This window comes from Andrographis paniculata, unplaced genomic scaffold, assembly GCF_009805555.1.
Source record: "Andrographis paniculata isolate CXL003 unplaced genomic scaffold, ASM980555v1 Contig33END, whole genome shotgun sequence".
Taxonomy (NCBI): Eukaryota; Viridiplantae; Streptophyta; class Magnoliopsida; order Lamiales; family Acanthaceae; genus Andrographis; species Andrographis paniculata.
In genome coordinates, this window is record NW_026137566.1 from 824,439 (window position 1) to 845,960 (window position 21,522).

Below are 21,522 nucleotides of genomic sequence, written 5' to 3' on the forward strand. Positions count from 1 at the left end.
TGTTTTGGTAGTCAACTCTAATTTTAATTTTTATTGTTTTAAAATATATAGATGTACAATTTTTTTATAATTATTATTATTTTTTTAATTATGAATTGACAATTTTATCCTTTACATTAAGAAAAAAGTTAAAAAATGGTAAATTAATGAAGAGAAAGTAAAATTTATATATATATATATTTTTAAAAATAAAATAATAGTTGTTGAATATTTTAAATAAGAAAATAAAATATTACTTTGTGACGGAGGGAGTATAATCTATAGACCAGCCACTGCTGCCATTGGCTTTACCTCGTCAAGAACAATTTTGAAAATTTATATGGTTGCAGATTCTCACATCATAGAAATAAATAAGTAAAAATTATGCAATACCCGCTCATACCAACTTTCTGTTTATTTAGGTTTCTCCGTTTTGTTAACAACATGGACATAACATTTTTGTTCTTATAACTTTACCTATTTTGTTTTTAATATAAATTCCAAAAATTCTTTTTCAATAAATTAAGTTATGCAGCTATTCACATTTGAGTATAATACATGCGCGATGAACATTCCAAGTGTATTGGCGTACGGCTTAGTTTCCCGATATACTTGGAAAATATTACATACATCATACAATAGAAGACAAGATTCACTATTCATCATCCATCGACAAAGCTATATTATCTATTAAAGTCAAGAGAATAACACACAGAGAATGACACCATGTTTCATCAGCTGAAGCAAATTTCTTGCACCTAGTTTGATTATAGTTATCGCTATCCTCATATATATTCGACAAGGAATTCATAAGAACAAACCAATAAAGGAAAGCCATGTGGATATACCTCGACTAAAAGGTCTGTGGGGAGAATCTATCTGCGAATGCACACACACAGTCAACTGAGAGTAGTCCACACAATGACGATGGGAACAAGACAAGAACGATCAAGGATCACAACCGGGGATGTGGATCGAGTAGAGAAGACATATAATGTGCCGGCACCACATAAATTGGAAAAAGGGTCCCAAAGAGACAGGAATCCTTCGATAATTATGGAATCACCTGCAGCACTAATCACAAAAGTCGTCCATAACAACATTGACGCACATCAAGCCACATGGAAAGTTGACTGACACACACAATTCGATGGAACACAGCTTTGACGACCAAATTCTACGATTCCATGGTAGACAATTAACATAGCATACTCCAATTATTGATTTCTCTTGCCACTCTCTCTACTTACGTGTTCAAACTTGTTTTCGAACTATTCTTATTTAAAATATTACGTTAAAGACTTACTATTCTCTGTTAAGATTATTGTTTCCAACACTTCCTTATGTCACATGAAACACTTATTTTATATTCTACTTTTTGCTATTTTCAAACCAACCAAAAACTCCGGAGTGCTTCGAAAGCATATCCAAACACATAGTTTCGTCAATAACCCTTTGAGGCCTTTCTAATATGCTTAAAATCTCACCTAAAATCCCAAGACCATTGAATCTATGGAAAGGAGTAAGAAGCATATATGCAAGTCTACACTTATGTAGCCACATGAAAAGATCAATTACACCCAAGAAGCCACATCTTAATTATCAAGATATATCGGCAATAAGTTTCAAACTATTCTTATTGAGATCAACGACGGCAAGCCAAAAAATCTTCAATTTTAGTTTTTCCTTTTCATTTGAAATACTTTATGACTTTCTCCGTGTCCAAATGTGTGCTTGAACTTTTGAGCACAAATTTTAACATAGATATGTATATTTTTGCCTTTTATTGTAAATATTTTTTTATAAAAAAAGTAATATTACATTCATCCGGTTCTAAGGGTCTCATTTACTTTTTGCATTTGCATGTTGATCTTTGAATATTAATTATTATATCAAAACGTAGTACCCATTAAGAAAAAATTGCAAAAATACTTCCATTAGTGTCTTATAATATTAACAGAAATGACATTTGTATAAAAAATTATACAAATATAATGAGGTAAATGTGACTCTTAAAGGCGGATGGATGGAGTATAATTTTTTTACTAAAAAAAATGAGAATATTTTTCTTTTTTATGACAACCCATTTACTGTATTACTTAAGTTATATAGGAATTCCTGAGCCCACGAGTTAAGAACAACAAGTTCTCTATCACCTAAAAGAGAATAATCGCTTAGAATAATAAAAGAGATTATATTTGTCAAGAATAGGAGAATAGATTTAGGTGACAATTGGAGTATTCTTTTGTTAGTTAAATTTTATGTATCTCTAGTAGCCAAAAGGAGGTTAAATTAGTGCACTGGCTGGCTTTCCACTTGCATAACTTTTGACGTCACATTCAAAATGAATATGACTATCTACTCAGACAATACTTGTTCGAAAACAACTTCTTAGCTTCAACATTCAAAGAGCAACTCCCTGCCTTGGAAGTATGGCTGTTATTCGAGCCAAGCCGAGCATTTCATTTTCAAACTCGACTTAAGTTTTTATCGAGTTGAGCTCAAGTTTGATAATTTTATAAACAAGCCCAAGATCAAGCTAATTAATATTATTTTTTTCTGGATCAAGCTAGAGCTAGAGTTTTATTTATTATGTATAAGATTTTTAGTAAAAATATAAATTTATTATTTTGGCTAGCCTTGTTGAGCTAAGCCTACTAGACTCGATGATTATTTGAATTTTTTTTCGAGCTCAACCTCAGCTTGTTAAGCATGCTCTAGCCGAGCTCAAGCCTGAATATGTTTAGCTTTCAAGTAGATGGGTTCACATAACAGCTCTACTTATAAGGTACCAAATGTTAAATCTCTAAGATTAAGTTTCTTTAAGGTTTCTCACACTATTCATGAAAAAAAAAAAAAAAAAAAAACCCTTCATAACTATCAAATCAAACACTTTTAATTTATTATATTATCAAAAATAGAAATTTTCTATACAAAACATCATATAAAACACTTATCCTACAATCCAAATCCAAAACTTAAAAGAACACACCCTAAGAACTTCACTATATTTGGGTAAACATCTATATTTATTTGATTCATTTATTTTCTTTTCCTTTTTATTGTATATGCAAATCACAAGTGGATACCTACGATTTTTTTTAAAGTCATTTTCACAATAATTCAATATCATACGTAAGTAAATCCAATAATTCAATATCATATGTAAATATTGCCAAATGCTTCACTACGAGTAGCACTAATATTTCCCTTTTATGCTACACAATCCCGTCATAACTCACATTTAAACTCTGCCTAAACTCAACTCTCGCCCTCGCCAATGGCGTGCTGTATGTGACACCACTATCTACGACTACTAATCCCGTGCCCGCATGTAATAAATCTACAGCAGCCCACCCTATATGATCACCATCAGAGAAAGTGATTAACTACAGAGTATGTAACATTGTTCAAACTAGTCGGCCAATACATATCCAGAGTTTCAATATTGTAACACAAGTAAAAGTAATTAGCACAAATCATTGGTTTGATATTATCATATTACTTTCTTAAGAGCTTCTAAAGCTCCTAACAATGGATTTGGAACAAATCATTCATTCAAAAATTCATAAATATCATGTTCTACAGATGCTGATAAGGAACAACAACCCAAGCACAATCCACACAGCGACTTCAAATATTGACTATCGAGTGCACTCAAGTACAAATCATTGGTTCGACATTATCATACTACTTTCTTAAGAGTTTCTAAACCTTCTAACAATGGATTTGTTTCACTCATTCATTCAAATTTCATAAATATTATGTTCTACAGATGCTGATAAAGAACAACCTCAAGCACAATCCACGCAGTGACTTCAAATATTGACTATAGAGTGCAGTACTCAAGCAAAAATCATTGTTTTGATACTATCATACTACTTTCTTAAGAGTTCCTAAAGCTTTTTACAATGAATTTTTGTGTTCACACCATTCATTCAAAAATTAATAAATATCACGTTCTACAGCTGCCGATAACGAACAACAACCTCAAGCATAATCCACAGCGACTTCATGTATTGACTATCGAGTGCACTCAAGCACGGATTCAACGCACAATTAGGAATACAGGCGAGTGCATCCATGAATTAAAATTCGACAAAAATATTAAAAAGAAAGGAAAAAGCAATAATTAAAAATTGATTTGGGGAAGAATATATTCGAAAGTGCATAAAGTGCAACGTCTCACCTCAGTTCCCAAACGCCATCGATAGTGCTGCAGAAGATATGCCCCACTCTCCACTCCGCTAGCAACGGATAACACAAAGGAAGGCAGGGCAAAACAGTGTTACAAATATTCTAATACTGTTGGACAAAATGCGCCAATATCCAAAATTGATGGTAGATCAAATCCAGCAATGACGTTACCTTTTTGGTTTTCTTTTGCCTTTTGGAACCGCACGGCTAATGGCGCTGGCGATCGAACAGTCAGTCAAAACCCTAGAGTGGAGAGAGAGGAAGGCGATGGAAATGAAATCAGATGCTTCGTCGGGTAATACCCGAATTGCGTCCAGATTCAATGAATCTGTAGTGTAGTGAATGCTTTATGTATTCTACTTTGTAATGATTTGTGGGTTAGCTGAGTGGAGATAATTATTGTAAAATTAATTAGGCTAGTTAAATATTTTGGAGGTTGGTGCTAAAAATTTGAATGTAAACTTATGCATATTTAATCGAATACGTATTTTAAAAAAATAGATAAAAATAGAGTTTTTTTTTTTTATTTTTATTTTTATATAAAAAATGTAGAAGAAATGATATTTTTTCAATAAATTTGAAAAAAGAATAAATTTTGATGATAATAAAAAAAAAATAGAGAATAAATTCAGATTACATACTAGTATTTAATTTAATATGTTATAAATACTCCATTCGTCCCATAACTACGTATTCTTTTGCTTTTTGTATGGAGTTTAGTAACATAAAATAGAAATTACTAAGTAATATAGATGTAATGATATTTGTGTAGAGATGTCAATGGGGTGGGTTCGAGACCAGTTTTGCAGACCCCGGGATCCGCCCCGCTAGAAAATATTAAGACCCAAGACCCGCCCTGCCCCGCTTCAACCTGGCCCCATGACCCGTCCCGCCCCGAATCCGGTCACTTTTTTTCTCCTACAATCAAATATTGTAGGAGAAACAAATAGGAAGATAAATTTGATTTAAAATTAAAGTTATATTTTATATTTAAAATTTTTAAATAAATAAATAATATAATTTATATTGTATAAAAATAAAAATAAATTATAATAATTATTAAAATATCCAGGTTCGGGTTCGGGTCTGGGGTGGAGCGGGTTTATAGTAAAACCTGTAACCCGCCCCGGTCTAAAACTCAAAATCCACAATCTGCCCCGAACCAAATTTTTTAGACCCGAACTCGCCCCATTAAAACCGGGTCCGGGGCTAACCCACCCCATTTGCCATCCCTACTGATTTGTGTAAGATATTGTAAATTATAAGGATATTTGTAATATTAGGTAAATAGTAAATGAATAGTTTATTATGGGACGGAGTATGCTAAATGCTATGTATTATAAATTTATATATATTTTTTTAATACAATTCAAAGTATCATTTTAATCATTTTAATTTGTCTTATTTAAAAATATTTAGTTTTATCATTTTAGTTTGTCTCATTAATAAATATTCATTTTAATATACCAAAATATTCTTATTTTTATTTAAATTATAAACATACAATTACAAGTGTTTTTAGTTTGTCTCATATGAAGTGAACGGAGAAAGTATATTCGTTCCATCTCAATTCAATATAATATCATTGTATGTTATACTAAAAAATATTCTAAAAAATATTCCCTCAGTCTAAAAAACGTATAACGTAGAATGTAAAAGACTAAAATGCCTTTACTTTTGAAGGATTTTTAAAAGTAGATTAGAGTAATAATTAAGATAGTTTGGAAAAGTAGGACGGATGGAGGCAAGAAAATGGAAAAAACAAGACAACTATTTTGGAACGGAGGGAATATTTATTTTTAATTATAATAAAAGTATTATATCTAAATACAAAATTATCTTTAATCTTTATAAACAAATTTAACGTTTTTTTGTAATTTTAAAGATAAAATTATCTTACAATTAATAAAATATTATTATTTTAAATTTATTATAAAAATAAAAAGCACAATGAATTAAAACAAATAAAAAAAATTCAATAAAAATAATAAAATTATATCATATATTACAATTATTAACTTATTGAACTATACCTTTTTTTGGGTCAATATAATAATTAATAATTAAAATAATACTCCCTCAGTCCCACATAATTTGTCATTTTCTTTTTTGAAAAATTAATTATACACTTTAATCATATTTTAAAATTTAAAATTTAAATTTTTTTAATCTTAATTAAACTATTTAGTTATCTTAATCTTAATCTATAATTATTTTTAGTAAATAATAAGTATTTTTACTAATACATTTCTTAATTGCTTACTAATTATACTTTATCTAAATTCTCGTATCTACAGTAATAGACTCATATTAGATGGGACGGAGGGAGTAATAACTACATAATAATAATAATAATAATAATAATAATAACTTATTGAACATAATAATAAAAATAAAAATAAAACAAAAAATTAATTATTTTTTGGGGTCAATATAGTAACTACATAGAAATCAGAGACCAGTAAAAGCAAAGTGCATTGTCATGTACCTGGACGTCTTCCCATCCAGATACAGTGGAGTTAATGAACTTCGCGAATACAGTTGATCAGCGCTCTGGAAGAAAGTGGACTACTGTGATTCTGTTATTATTGTACAAGACACGTGGCATTACTGACGCATAAAATACTTTCAAACATTTTACAAGGATTCTCTATACAATCTACTCTATCGTTAAAATTAGACTTTCGTCAAAATGCGAATTAAAATTTTGGATATGAATATTTTATAATAACAATTTTTTTTTTCTAATATTAGTAATATCAAATTTTAATTAAAATACATTAAGTGTTTATAAATATTTCTATCAATTTCAATTAGATAAACAAATGAAAAAAAAAGAGGTTAAAGATGTAAAATAATGTACTTTTTATTAAAAATGGTACGAAGAAACAAATTAAAATGATATTAATAAATACATTTTAGAAGGAGGACGAAGTATATAATATTCCCTCCGTTCCAGAACTATAGTTTGAATTGTGTTTGATACAGATTTAATAAATATTGATATTATATTGGTAATGAATAAAAAATATGGATAAAAAATTTTTTTGCCCTTGTGAATGTATAGTGGTAATTGTGTAATAATAATGAAAAAATAATGATAGTTTTATAGTGATATGATTATTTATGAAAATGAGACTATTATTTTGGAATGAATAAAAAATGGTAAACGGACGGAGGGAGTATATCAATTTAGTTATTATGCTGGTTTTGCTAATTTTTTGAAATAGCACTGGTGAATAGTCTATGTAGCACATCATTTATATTAATATAATATAAAAATAAAATAATAACGAAACACACATAATATAATACGGTAAAACATATGACATAGTGATAAAATTTCAAAATAACATAAATTCTATACTTTAGAAAATAGAGTTTGAGAGTTTGAAAAATATACTTTTTTAAATATAATATAAGTTCTTATTTCACATAATATAATTGGGTTTGTTCACCTAGTGTTCTTAGATACAATGCATGTGTTTATTCGTGAGATTTGTTTTTTCGTTTTACTATTTTGATTTGTTTTTTTTTAAAAAAAATATCAAATCAAACATCTATTTTTTTATTTATTATATTATACTAAAATTAAATTTTAATTTACATTCAAAAGATTACATTAAACTACTATTTCAATTCAAAATTTTACTATTCAAAACCAAAATCTCACAAGCAAATACAACAAATGATTTTTTACTTTTATTGTAATAAGTATTTAAAGTTTTTTATTTTTTAAATTTTATATAAAATATTTATAATTTTTTGTTATTATTTTGAAAGAATAACAATAAAAAAAATAAAAAAAATATGGAAGAATAAAGTGATTACATGCTATTTAAAATTTTGATAGTGTTGTTTAGGCCGTCTCCAACCCAGCATCATAATTTTGATAGTATTGTCTCCAATCGACGCCAAATTGTGCGTCATTTTTTTTTTATTTTTTTAAATTTTAAATTTTTAATTTTTTTCTTCTAAATTAAAAAAAAATTATTTTAAATTATAAAAATAAAAAATTGTTTAAAATAATAGGAAAAATTAAATATTTGAAGAATAATAGTGAAAAATGAAATTATGATTGAAATAAAATTACCATAGCAACTGCAAATATTTAGAGTTAAAATTAGATAAATAAAATTGATGAGTTACAATATTCGTGGAATCCGACTTTCTTTTAAGGAAGTCCCGGGTCCTCAGCACCCGAATCCATCCACACCGTTGATTGAAGGCCCCCACAAAATCGACGTCTTAGATGCGCCCTTGCGAAATGGCAGACGTACATAACTATATATATATATATATATATAAAGCTGCAGCAAGCCCTCTCGCAAAATAACCTACCATAGTTCTGCCAAACGCTTCAAAAAAACCCTCGCCGGCGCAATGGAGGCTCCGAAGCCCGACGGCGGCGGCGACGTCGCCGGCGCCGAGAGAGTGGAGAGGACAAAATGGTTGTTGTCCGCTCCGGAAACGCCGCCGTTTTGGCGGCACGTGATCGGCACGGTGAAGGGGGTAATCTTGCCTCCGCCGGAGTCGAAGAAACAACGTTGGCCGAATCGAAGTGTTAAGTTCTTAAAAGGAATATTTCCAATTTTGGAATGGGGGAAACATTACAAAGCCGCCAAGTTTAAGAACGATCTCCTTGCAGGCTTAACTCTTGCAAGCCTATGCATTCCTCAGGTTAGTTGTCTTATTAATTATTACTATTTTCGTCCTTCAAATATATTTTTATTTTTATTTTTTTGTCAGTCCTTTAAATTTATTTAATAGGTAGTTTTGATAAAGTCAAATATTCATTTTTTTTAAATATTATTATTTATTCGACACTTATTTATCATAATTATCATTATTTTTATTACATTATTTCTCAAGTTCCTTTAATTACTAACAAAATTTATAACATTTTCTTTTAGTAAAATATTTATTTTTTTAATATTCGTGCCAACTCCAAATTTTTTTGCTGATGTTGGGACTTGGGAGTAGATTTTGAAGACATTTTACTTACTATTTAATTTATCCATTCCCTATCTTTTTTCTATTCTATTATTATTATTTTTTTAATGTCAAAATCAATTTATTAATTTAGTTATTTGGAAATTATGGTCTTAATGTATATATATATATATATATATAATTTATACATCTTATTTATTATTACAAAGATGCATTTAGGTTACAAAATATCTATAGAGGTAAAATGATATATTCATCCATTATATTAATTGTATTAGATATATATATATATATAGAATATTAATATTTTAAAATTAATGTACAATAATATTAAATGGATTATTATTATTCATTTATTTTGATTTAAATAAGAATTAAATATGATAATTACTAACATAATTATAGGTTTATTTATTTATTTATTTTTAGTAATGGATAATAATGGTTGCATACTAAAAAATTACTTATAATTTTTTTAACCTTTTGCTTAATTTTAACCTTTTACTTATAATAATGGTTGCATACTCAAAAATTACTTACAATCCATTACCTTTATATCACACGTACTAATAAAGTTATTTTAGTCTTTTCTATTTTATTCATACTACATCCTAATATAATACTAATATTTCTAAAATTACGTGCAAAAAACAAATAGATTTCTAGTTATGTGACGGAAGGAGAAAAAAAATGAAAAATTGAACTCGTGACAATCTTCAAAACGAATATATTCCACATAAGGGTTAAGCATGATAATAAAATCCAATTAGAGCAATTTTACATAAAATAATAGAGTTAAAAACTTTAATTGTAATATTAGGAATTACTTTTTTTTTATCTAACCATTTAGTACAAAATGTATAATCATATAAATTAATACAATAATAACAAAGTAAAGTAAATATCATATCTAAAAGTAAATATGCTATTAGCATGTGTAGAAGAATTAATTATATACAAACTTCTTTTACATTATTTTATTTTTGGTATTTATATGTAATATATATATATATATTTAAATATTACATCTAGCATTATTTTTAACTATTTAAAACATGATATATAATTTAGATCAATTATCAATTTAATAAATTATTTTACAAATTTGTGTTTTTCTTATTACTCAAAAAGCTTTTATTTAGTAATCAATTTAAAATAGTAGTAATAAAGTTTAATAAAATTAGTACATGATAAAAAAATAAAAAAATAATTAAATACAAATTACTATGTAAATTTTTTATCTCACAAAATATCAAATTCAAATTATTATTCAACCCAAAAGCACTTAAATAATTTTTCCTACATCTAAAATTTATATTTATTTTTAAAAATTTAAATTTAAATTTAATTTTTCCTACATCTAAAATTTATATTTATTTTTAAAAATTTAAATTTAAATTTAAAACATGATTTCTCATTTTGCAGAGTATAGGCTATGCAAATCTGGCAAAGTTGGATCCACAATATGGCTTGTGTAAGTGCATATATATATATATATATATATATAATTATGGAATATTATATGGTCTATATATATATATATGTTTGGAACTATAAACATTATTTATTTATAATGATTTTTCAAAATATATAACATCACAATTTCAATTTAAACAAATGGTTGAAAATCCTATGCTAATCTGGTCAAATCGACATATTATTGATTTGACCGGATCAACATATGTCATATGGATGACCAATATATATTTATACATATCTCAGTATATGATGTGTTATAACATAATATATGATGAATTATAATATAATATTATATATTGTATTATAAATATGCTGAAATATGTATAAATATATGTTGGTCACCCCTATAGCATATGTTGATCCATGCCCTAAACAAAACCATAAGTTTTGCATATTACTTTTTAAAAGTTAGATTTTATATGAAAATAATCCCAACTTTACCTTACCGTGCTTGAATGGTATTATAAATACAGGGTGTGTTTGTTTGAGAGATTTTGCAAAAAATTCACTATTTATTCAAAAAATTTTCAAAAAAAAAATCACATCAAACACCTATTTTTCATTTTATATATTATTCTAAAAATCAATTTTACATTCAAAACATTACATCAATACCTATTTATATTATTCAAATTCAAAATTTTTACTATTCAAATTGTAACTCCAAACAAACACACCCTAACATTATACTCACACATACTTATAGAAAGTGACATGTACTAAGTTTACATAACTTATACGAGTATCACATTCAATATAACAATTGGAGCGACGACTTGTAAGATATATGACTTGTTTCTACAAAATATCTGGTTAAATTAAAGAACTGAAATGATAAGAATTTACTACGATTTTAATAATGTCTTATCGATCAAAATTTCAGACACAAGTGTAGTTCCACCGCTAATATATGCTGTAATGGGGACTTCGAGAGAGATCGCCATTGGCCCGGTGGCGGTGGTCTCGTTACTCCTCTCGGCTATGATTTCCAAAGTGGTCGACCCCTCCGTCGATCCCACAACTTATCGGCGCGTTGTTTTCACCGTCACTTTCTTCGCTGGTGCCTTCCAATTGCTATTTGGACTACTCAGGTTAGATATTAGTCCTTGATTATTTATTTTTGTTTAGTTTTAATTTTAAAGTAGTAATTTAATATTATATCCGTCGGCTTCTAAGGGTCACATTTATCTTTTGTGTCTTTGTACTTAATATTAAAAATATCATTATATTTTTATAAATTTTTTGTACAAATGTCCTTCTATTAGTATTATAAGACGCTAATGAAAATATTTTTGCAATGTTTTCTTAATTTGTACTGTATTTTGATATAATAATTAATATTCAAATATCATGAATGAGACCCTTAGAGTTGGACGGATGTAATATAATATTTTATAAGAAAAGATAATATAGCATTTGAGTGATTTTATGATTGAAGAGCCTCATGATTCATGAACTTTGTTTGTTTGTTTGTGGGTTTTTAACCATACTTTATTATTTACAAGTTGTTGTCGTCGTTGTTGTTATTATTATTATTTTTTCAAATACTTTTTATGACATCTAATTCTATATTTATTTGATAGGACATGAATTATAAAAAAATATGTAAAATTAATTTTTTTTTTACTTTTTAGGATAAACAAAAATAAAAAAAATAGTGCATTATTTTTTTATTAAAAAAAAAAACAAAAATAAATTTAGACAACTAAAAAGGACAGTGAAAATAAGTACTAAGTGATGTATTATATCTTTATATGGTTATGATTGGATCATAATATCTTATGTTCGTTCGATCAAAAATAAATTTGATGATACAAACGCTTATGACCTTTCCCTTTATGCCTTAAGCATTGGGGATCTTCTCATAGCTAGTCAAATCGAATCAATTTTTAATATAATTAATGAGATTTTACTCGGCGTGCATTAATTGAATTCGATTTAGGTTGGGGTTTCTGGTCGACTTTCTGTCACATGCCGCGATAGTAGGGTTCATGGGAGGAGCAGCCATTGTAATAGGGCTGCAGCAGCTCAAGGGCTTGCTTGGGATCGACCATTTTACTACAAATACCGATGTTGTCTCTGTTCTTTCGGCTGTTGTCGAAGCCCTCCATCACCAAGTAATTGAACCTAGCTCTTTTATTACATTACGTTGAGCGATAATTCATTATTTATCGAAACAATGTGAATATTGTGTTTGTGATTTTGATAGTGGAGTCCTTTCAATGCGATCCTCGGTTGTTCCTTCCTCATCTTCATCCTCGTCGCCCGTTTCATTGTAAGTCCAAAGTCACACAATTATTTGTTTCTATATGCTCATTTCGTCCTCGTTCAAAATATTCATTTATTTTTTATTTTTATAGTATATTAAGAAATAATTAATATTATTTTTGTACAAGAAATTTAGTTTTATTCCTTTTGTACTTTTTACAAAGAATTGAGGCATGATGTTTTGAAAAAAATAAAATAAAATTAGTGTCATATTTTAAATAAAAAATATACTACCTCCGTTTCGCAACAAGAGCACCATTTATTTTTTGCACATAGATTTTTAAATATTAGTATTATATTGATTTGTAATTAAAAAAAAAAGAAAAAAAAGACAAAAATGCTAATATAAACATTTGTGTAATATATTGTAAATTGTAAAAGTATTTATTATGTCTTATTTTGGGAGGACAAAAATAGAAAATAGTATTAGGACGGAGAGAGTATTAAATATAATATATTATTTCGCTCTCACTGTATATATATGAATAAGATTAGAATTGTAAATTAATCGAATAAAAAATTGATATTTATATTCAAAAATTTGGGATTCGATAATTAATTAAACATAAATATAATATTTTTAGATAATATTTGATTCATTTACAAACATAAATGGGATTGAATGGAATATAAGTAATAATATTCGATTTGGTAATTTGTTTACATGCAGGGGCAAAGGAAGAAGAAGAAGCTGTTTTGGGTTCCGGCGATAGCGCCGCTTGTATCGGTGGTGCTGGCGACGGTAATATCATACGCGACGAAAGCAGACAGGCATGGTGTGAAGATTGTGAAGCACTTCAAAGGTGGTCTGAATCCATCTTCTGTCGACCAGCTCGACTTCGGAGCATCCCATGTCGGAGCAGCTGCCAAAATTGGCTTCATCTGTGCCCTAATTGCACTCACTGTCAGTCTCTCACTCTATCTACATCTACATCTATATATATATATATATATATATCAAAGTGGTTGGGCATGGATCATCGGCTAATCCGATTAAGTCAATATGGTGTTGATTTGACCGGATCAACATATGCTATAGAGGTGATTAATATATATTTATACATATTTCAACATATTTATAGTACAATATATATTATATTATAACTGAGCATATGCTATCTTATAACAAAGCATATGTTAGAAATATGTATAAAATTAATCATACAACATATGCTGACCCAGTCAAATAACCACCATACTGATTTGGCCGGATCAACACAGAATCTGCAGCCACAGAAAAGCCCATATAATTATAACATATAACAGACAACACATTATATAATTCTACGTGGTTTTAATATTTTATTAATTTCATCATAATAAACATATCGATACAACATAATATAAATATAAAATTGGACAACATATGTTTCTATATAATACAACTTTGTGTTGTACTATATAAAAACATGTATTATCTACTTGATTACATGTGCTGACTTGATCAAATTGACACTCGGCCGCTTTTAATTGATTCATTAATTCCTAATTCTAATGATTAATTCAATATTAATTTGTTCGATACGTATGATAATGATCAGGAAGCTATTGCAGTGGGAAGGTCATTTGCTTCGATGAAAGGGTACTGTTGAGATATTTTATATTTTGTTTTATAATATTATTATTTAAATTTATCCGTTTTGTTCTGTATTATATTTATAAATAAAAATTTAATAATCTTATTAATATAAATATTTAATTTTGCAAATTCTAACAGATACCATTTGGAAGGGAACCAGGAAATGGTTGCTATGGGGTTTATGAACCTTGTTGGCTCTTTAACTTCTTGCTATACAGCCACAGGTAGGTATTCAAAATATATATATATATATATATTTATATAATTATTTAATTTGAATTTTTCAATAAAAATAAAAATAAAAATACAAATTGATTTTTTTAAGTACATTCAATGATTTAATTTTCAATCAAAATATTACACATTTTAAATGTTTTATTTATATTCATGAAAAACTATACAATTAAATAGATTTTTTTCAATTTGTATCCATTCTAAATTTAATTTCAAGATTTTAAAATAAAAATTAAGATTATTTTGAAATTTTTGACACTTTATTAATTAATCAATAAAGTCAATTTTCAATACAATTTGAAATAAATAAAGTAAAAGATAAAAAAAAACTTATAAATTGAGATCAAATGTACAAAATGCAGGTTCATTTTCAAGAACCGCGGTGAACTACAGTGCCGGATGCGAGACCGTCGTTTCTAACATTGTAATGGCGACGACAGTGCTCATATGCCTTCAGTTCTTTACTCGGCTTTTGTATTACACGCCTATCGCCATTCTTGCCTCTATTATCATGTCGGCATTGCCTGCACTTGTCGACTGGCACGAAGCTTACAACATTTGGAAAGTCGATAAACTCGACTTCCTTGTCTGTGCGGCCGCCTTCCTCGGTGTCTTATTCGGATCTGTCGAGATTGGCCTCGTCGTTGCGGTAACCATATTTATTATCCTAATTTTTAATTAATTAATTTTTTTTTTTCATTTTTGTGATAACATACATATGTGTGCTCTCTTGATCGTTTGTTTAGCTTTTTTTTTTTTTTTTTTTTTCCAAAAAATATTTTAGAATATAATATTTTGTAAGAAAAATGGCGATATTTTTATATTTACATACTTAATCTAAACTTCAAAATAAGAGAGACATATAGTGAGTAAGAATACATGTCAATAATGTTGCCTTTGTCCACAACTTTAGATATAAAAATATTACTCCATCCGTCAAATTTCTATTGTTCTAAAGTATATTTGCACCATTTTTTAAGCGATTGTTTTTTTGTTATGAATTGACAAATTTGCCCTTAATTGTATGGTAGAAATTAAAAGTAATAAATGAATGAAGGGTAAAAATGTAAAATCTATGTTTAAAAAAGAAAATAAGACAATAGTTATTGGACGTCTCAAATAGGAAAGTAGGACATTAGTTTGTGAACGGAGGAATAATACTTAGTGAATTTATTAACTAAATTGAATTTGAAAATATAATAAATATGTTATAACGTATAATAATAGTATCTTGGTAATTATATAAGCTTATTTTATTATTTGTGATGAGACTATATATACTTAATTAGGAAGTGTATATATTGTTTGTGGACCGTGGAAAATAATAAAATGTATATATTGTTTGTGGACCGTGGAAAATAATAAAATGAATAGATTTATTTATTTATTTATTTTAATTAGTTTTTTATGTCAAAAATTATTTAGTGTAATATTTTATAAGAAAAGTATATATTACGTGTGCTATTTTTGAAAAAAAAAAATTAAAAAAATTAACTAATAAAAAATAGAGAATAAAAACATAAAAAGAACAATCCCATAATTTAATTTACAGAAGAAAAGATCAAATATTTATAAACCAAATCAACGGTATGTAAATTTTTTCAAGCTCTCATCAACAATTTTTAAAGTTCTATTTTGTTAAAAATAATTTTATTGTGATCATTTTTTTTTTCCTAGTTAATCTTTAATCAATTCACATTATTATTATTATTATTTTAATATTATGGAGATATATATATATATCTATATATTTGTGAAAGTAGTAATATGAGCACTGTTGTTTGTAGTAATATCGTATATGTTAGTACACGATACGTTGTCACCACGATGCTGAATTTTAAAATTTAACACCATAATCGCTATTATATATATATCACATGGAAATAGACAGTCGCTATTTTTTAGTACGTATTGAGTAAACCCCCAATTGAGCGCAAAAGGTTAAATTTGCGTGTATGAAATTTCAGGTGGTGATCTCATTTGGGAACATAATTGTGACATCCTTAAAACCTAGTACAGAAGTTCTTGGTCGGCTTCCCGGCACCGATGTCTTTTGCAGCGTTGTCCGCTACCCGATGGCCACAACTGTGTCCGGCATTTTAATCTTGCGGATAAATTCCGCTGCTCTTTGCTTTGCAAATGCCAGTTTCATCCGAGAAAGGTACGAAAAATCACTCGAGCTATATTTGAAAAAATAAAATAAAATAGAGATATTTTAATCATATATATATTTAATTTTGTACGGATGTATAATTATTTTCTCCTGAAATTCTACGATATGTTGTGTATAATTTTAATTAATTATATATATATATATATATGGAAATGTGTATGTAATAAGGAGACATGAATTGTATTGGGACAGGATACTTAGATGTGTGGAAGATGAGAAAGAGGATATTGAGAAAGGCAGCAAAGGGGGACTTCATGTTTTGGTTCTTGACATGACAAGTAACCACTCTATTCTCTTTTAATTTTTTAATTTTTTATTGTATAATTTTTGTGATTATCAAATTATATAATTAAAATACTCCAACGTCTCGCCACAAATGATCAATTTTTCTTTTTTGTACGTCCCACAAAAGATGATCAATTTCTATTTTTATAGTAATTTTATCAATATTAAATATACTTAACAAATATAAATCAATTTAATTAAACTTCTGAGATCTTACACGTAGGATTCACTCAAAAATCCCTTTATTTCTCTATCTCTTCAATTAATATAATTTTTTTATCTATATTTAAAACTCCTCATTTTTATAAAACTAATTTATGGTAATGATAAATAAATAAAAATGTTTTTTTTTAAAATTTATTTGTATTATACAGAATTTTATTATCTACATAATGATATCATATTGCATATATTTTTTCGAGATATAATTTTAAAATTTTTTAAAACACCAATAATATTATTTATATAAAAAATAATAAATTAATATCATAACTTATTATTAATAACTTACTAATCTACGCTACTTAAAAAACTGTGTTCCTAATAAAATGATTCATGCATTCCTCCCGGATAGAGGGAGTACAAAATAAAACTCAACATCAATATATATATATATATATATGAGTATCAGTTGTTGATACTCGGATCAACATATATACTACAGAGGTGGCCAACATATATTTATACATAATTATAATACAACATACACTATATTGTGATTTAACATATGTTATCTTATAACACAGTATTTATCTAAAGAGTATATAATCATATATATTTAACATATTACTTTAGAGAATTATTTTTATTTAAAATATTACATCAAATATTTATTTATGTCGCATCAAATAATTATTTTATTTCAAAATTTTTACTTGTCCAAAACATCACAACTCACCAAACAAAATTTTGGTTTGATTTTTTGTTTTAAAATGAAAAGTAAATTTTCCGTATGTATAAAATAAGGATTGAGTAAATTATATATATATATATATATAGAAAATAATATCGAAAACATAAATGAGCATACTTGTTTGTATTTTTGGATATCTTTCTATTATTTTAATTTAAAATTAAATATTTTTTTATATAATATTTTAAATAAAAATAAATATCGAATATAAATTTACAGATGTAATGAATATGGACACATCTGGTCTCTACACAATGGTAGAAGTGCATCAAAAGCTGTCTGCCCAAGGCATACAGGTTAGTCTTGTTTTACTTTTCATATAATTTTAATAATTACAAAAATTTGATACTTTCTTTATCATTTAAATTTATTTTTAATTTTTTTTTGTCATTTAAACTTCCCTTTTTCCCTTTTAGTACACACATATCATTTTTTTTTTACTTTTTCTATATTATTAAAAAAAAATTATTCCTTATTTATTTTCTTTTTAAATTCGTGACCAGTTAAATGAGCATAAATTTACATTAAGGATGAAGTATGAGTTTAGGTGATATGATTTTATAAATTGTATTTAAAATGATTAAAAAAAAGGGTAAAACTTTGTAAATAAAAAAAAATTGTATTAATAATAACAAAGAAAATAGAAAAGAAAGAAAAATAATATAGTCTCGTTGTGCCATTTTCGTCCGTCTTAAAATAATAATTATATTTCTATTTTTGGTAACTAACTCTCCACTTTTTCTACAAAACTATTCCTACATTTTTATAATAACTACATAAAATAAGGGCATTTTTGTTTTTTAGAAACACTTTTACAATCCGTTAGCTATCAATATAATACTATTATTCCTTAATTCTCCTGTCCATCTCAAATGCTCCTATTATTTTGGAACCGAGAAGTATATACATAGGAGCGGCTCATAGCAGGAGCAGAGTGAGCAACTGCTCGAGCCCCTAATTAATAAAGGGTCAGCTTTTAAAATATTATCTATTATTATTATTAAATTTTAAAATTAAATTTTATCTTTTAGTTTATATTTTTTTCTTCATAATTATCGAATTAAATTTTAAAATTAAATTTTAAACTCTAATCATATATATTTTTTTATCTTTTTCTTTCTAATCAAGTCTCACCCGCCTCACATTTTCTCTTTATCTTTTTTACCCTCCTTTAGTCCTTCTTGCTTTTCGAACTTTCGGATAGACTGTCTTTCATCTTCTTTTCTCAAATTGACATTGTTCAAACCGTCACGTTGAACCTTTTTATCCAATTGATGCCAATCGGTAATATTATTTTGAAAACACATTTTAATCATGTGTTTATAGAAGGACCTATAATTTATTTTCCTTCAGGGCCTCAAAAAAGTCCAAGACGACCCTGTATATATATATCTAGACATCCAAAATTTATTTAGGTCACATTACATATATATTTAATTTTTTTTTATGTTGAAGTTAATCTAAAATTTCAAAATACTTGTCAAACATATCTAAAAACAATATAAAACTTCCTATTTATTTTTTGTAGCCTTATTTGTAATGCAGGTGGGAGTAGTGAACCCTAAGTGGCAAGTACTGAACAAAATGAGGGCAGCAAAATTTGTGGATAAGATTGGGAATGATTGGATATTCGTGTCCGGAGCCGACGCCGTCGACGCATCTCTCTGTCATAAATTACCGGGCGGCGCTCATTAATATCTCTCAATCTACGTATTTATTACATCCATGCATGCAATGCACGTGCCTCATATATATATCATAAATAATCCTCAAACAATCTCCGTATATATATATATATATATATATTTGTGTGTATCATATATATATATATTTTGTTTAGACGATGAAAGGTGAAATTCCGCCGGGCCCTACATCTCGGCCCGATAATGAATGGGAGGATTTGAATCGGGCCGAGAGTAAGCCCGTTCAATATTGGAGAAAAAAACTCTATTATGTGTGGGTGTATTTTAAAAGAAAACCGTATAATTTGTGAATCGGTAATGAATGTGTGTATGATATGCCTTTTTCTTAATTACTTTGTATGGTTTTATTTTATTATTTATTTATTTAGTAGACATTCTAAATTGATTCGTTTGAATTCGAATCAAATTGGTTGACAATTTATAACCTATCCATATTCTTACATGAGTAGGTATCAATTTGCTTTTTACAAATAATTTTAAAAATATTAGTATTATATTGAAATATAGTAGAAATAAAGTAGAAATAACTAAAATAACCTTATTAGTATGCTGTGATATAAATGTAATGACATTTGTATAATATATTGTAAGTTGTAAGGGTATTTATAATGTTAGTTAGATAGTATAGTTACTAAAAAAAATTGATACTTTGTTATGGGACGGACTAAAATGAAAAAATTGATACTTTGTTATGGGACGAATGAAGTATTAACATATGTGCATAATAATGTAAGTATACCGCAGACAACAGACAAGCAGCCGACAGATGGCATATCGTAGATAGGTTTCAAATCACATGTAGGCAAAGCAACGGACAGATGACAGATAGCATAATCTCAAAATCACAAGACCTCCAAGTACAGTCCAGGCGGGCTATATCTACGGCATGAGAATAAATACGAAAATACTCTTTAATTGTGTCCTGGTGTGGAGGCAATGCAGCAAGGGGTACACATGTACATGTCTAAAATTATACACAATTTATTTAATTTGTTAATGAAAAGTTAGATGGTTTTTAGTGATAAATACGATAATACTCTTTCTGTTTTTGCTACACATAATTTTTTATTTTTTATTTTTTCGTTCTACAATAGGAGATTTTTTTTTTTAATTTTTTTTTCTATTTTTGGTAAATTTATTAGTTTTAAACACACTTAATAAATACAAAATCAATTCAAGTAAATAATGTAAGATCCACTCAAAACCTCTTGGTTTCTATCTCTCATCAACTAACAAATATTTTTGTTTATCTTTAAAACTCTCTATTTTTTATAAAATTAATTTATGATAATGATAAATAAATAAATAATTTTTTTATTTATTTGTATAATATAAATTTTATTCTCTACAAAATGATATCTATATTGCACATATTTTATTCAAATATAATATTAAAAATATTTAAACACATTTTTTATTTTTATAATCAATAAATAACTAATTTCTATCGTCTAAATAACAATACAAAATATTTCTACAAACTTCACATTATATGTTAATATAATATAAATATTAACACATGAAAAAAAATACATATTATAGTCTAATCAGTACAAAATATTATTACAGACAACATATTGTTGTGATGCAATTTTTCAACAATAAAAAGTAAAATTCGAAAATAGAAATTATCTTCGAATTTGATAAAATAAATGCCTGAGATTACGAATCTCTAGACACTGTACATAAACTGAGAAAATAAATACTACAGACTGAAAAAGTAAAGCGGTGATCCCCAAAAGCAATTCTCTTGAATTTG

The 21,522-nt window shown here is 27.2% G+C and overlaps 1 protein-coding gene and 1 long non-coding RNA gene across 3 annotated transcripts; one reads left to right on the forward strand and one right to left on the reverse strand.

Annotated features, from left to right (window-relative positions):
- Positions 1 to 718: 718 nt before the first annotated feature.
- LOC127248292 (uncharacterized) lies at positions 719 to 4,546 on the reverse strand. 2 transcript variants are annotated; one of them, XR_007838057.1, is made up of 2 exons: positions 4,169 to 4,546; positions 719 to 1,045 (listed from the first exon to the last, which is right to left on the reverse strand). It is a non-coding gene; the product is annotated as an uncharacterized LOC127248292 (long non-coding RNA). The 2 variants fall into 2 exon arrangements; XR_007838056.1 differs by having other exon boundaries at positions 719 to 1,053.
- Positions 4,547 to 8,508: 3,962 nt separating this feature from the next.
- LOC127248205 (low affinity sulfate transporter 3-like) lies at positions 8,509 to 20,076 on the forward strand. The gene is made up of 13 exons (XM_051270416.1): positions 8,509 to 8,856; positions 10,555 to 10,603; positions 11,492 to 11,699; positions 12,551 to 12,725; positions 12,818 to 12,883; positions 13,547 to 13,780; positions 14,418 to 14,458; positions 14,594 to 14,679; positions 15,052 to 15,338; positions 16,657 to 16,850; positions 17,055 to 17,140; positions 18,280 to 18,356; positions 19,606 to 20,076. The coding sequence occupies exons 1-13, from the start codon at positions 8,560 to 8,562 to the stop codon at positions 19,753 to 19,755; spliced, it is 1,950 nt and encodes a 649-aa protein (XP_051126373.1). The 5' UTR covers positions 8,509 to 8,559; the 3' UTR covers positions 19,756 to 20,076.
- The last annotated feature ends 1,446 nt before the right edge of the window (positions 20,077 to 21,522 follow it).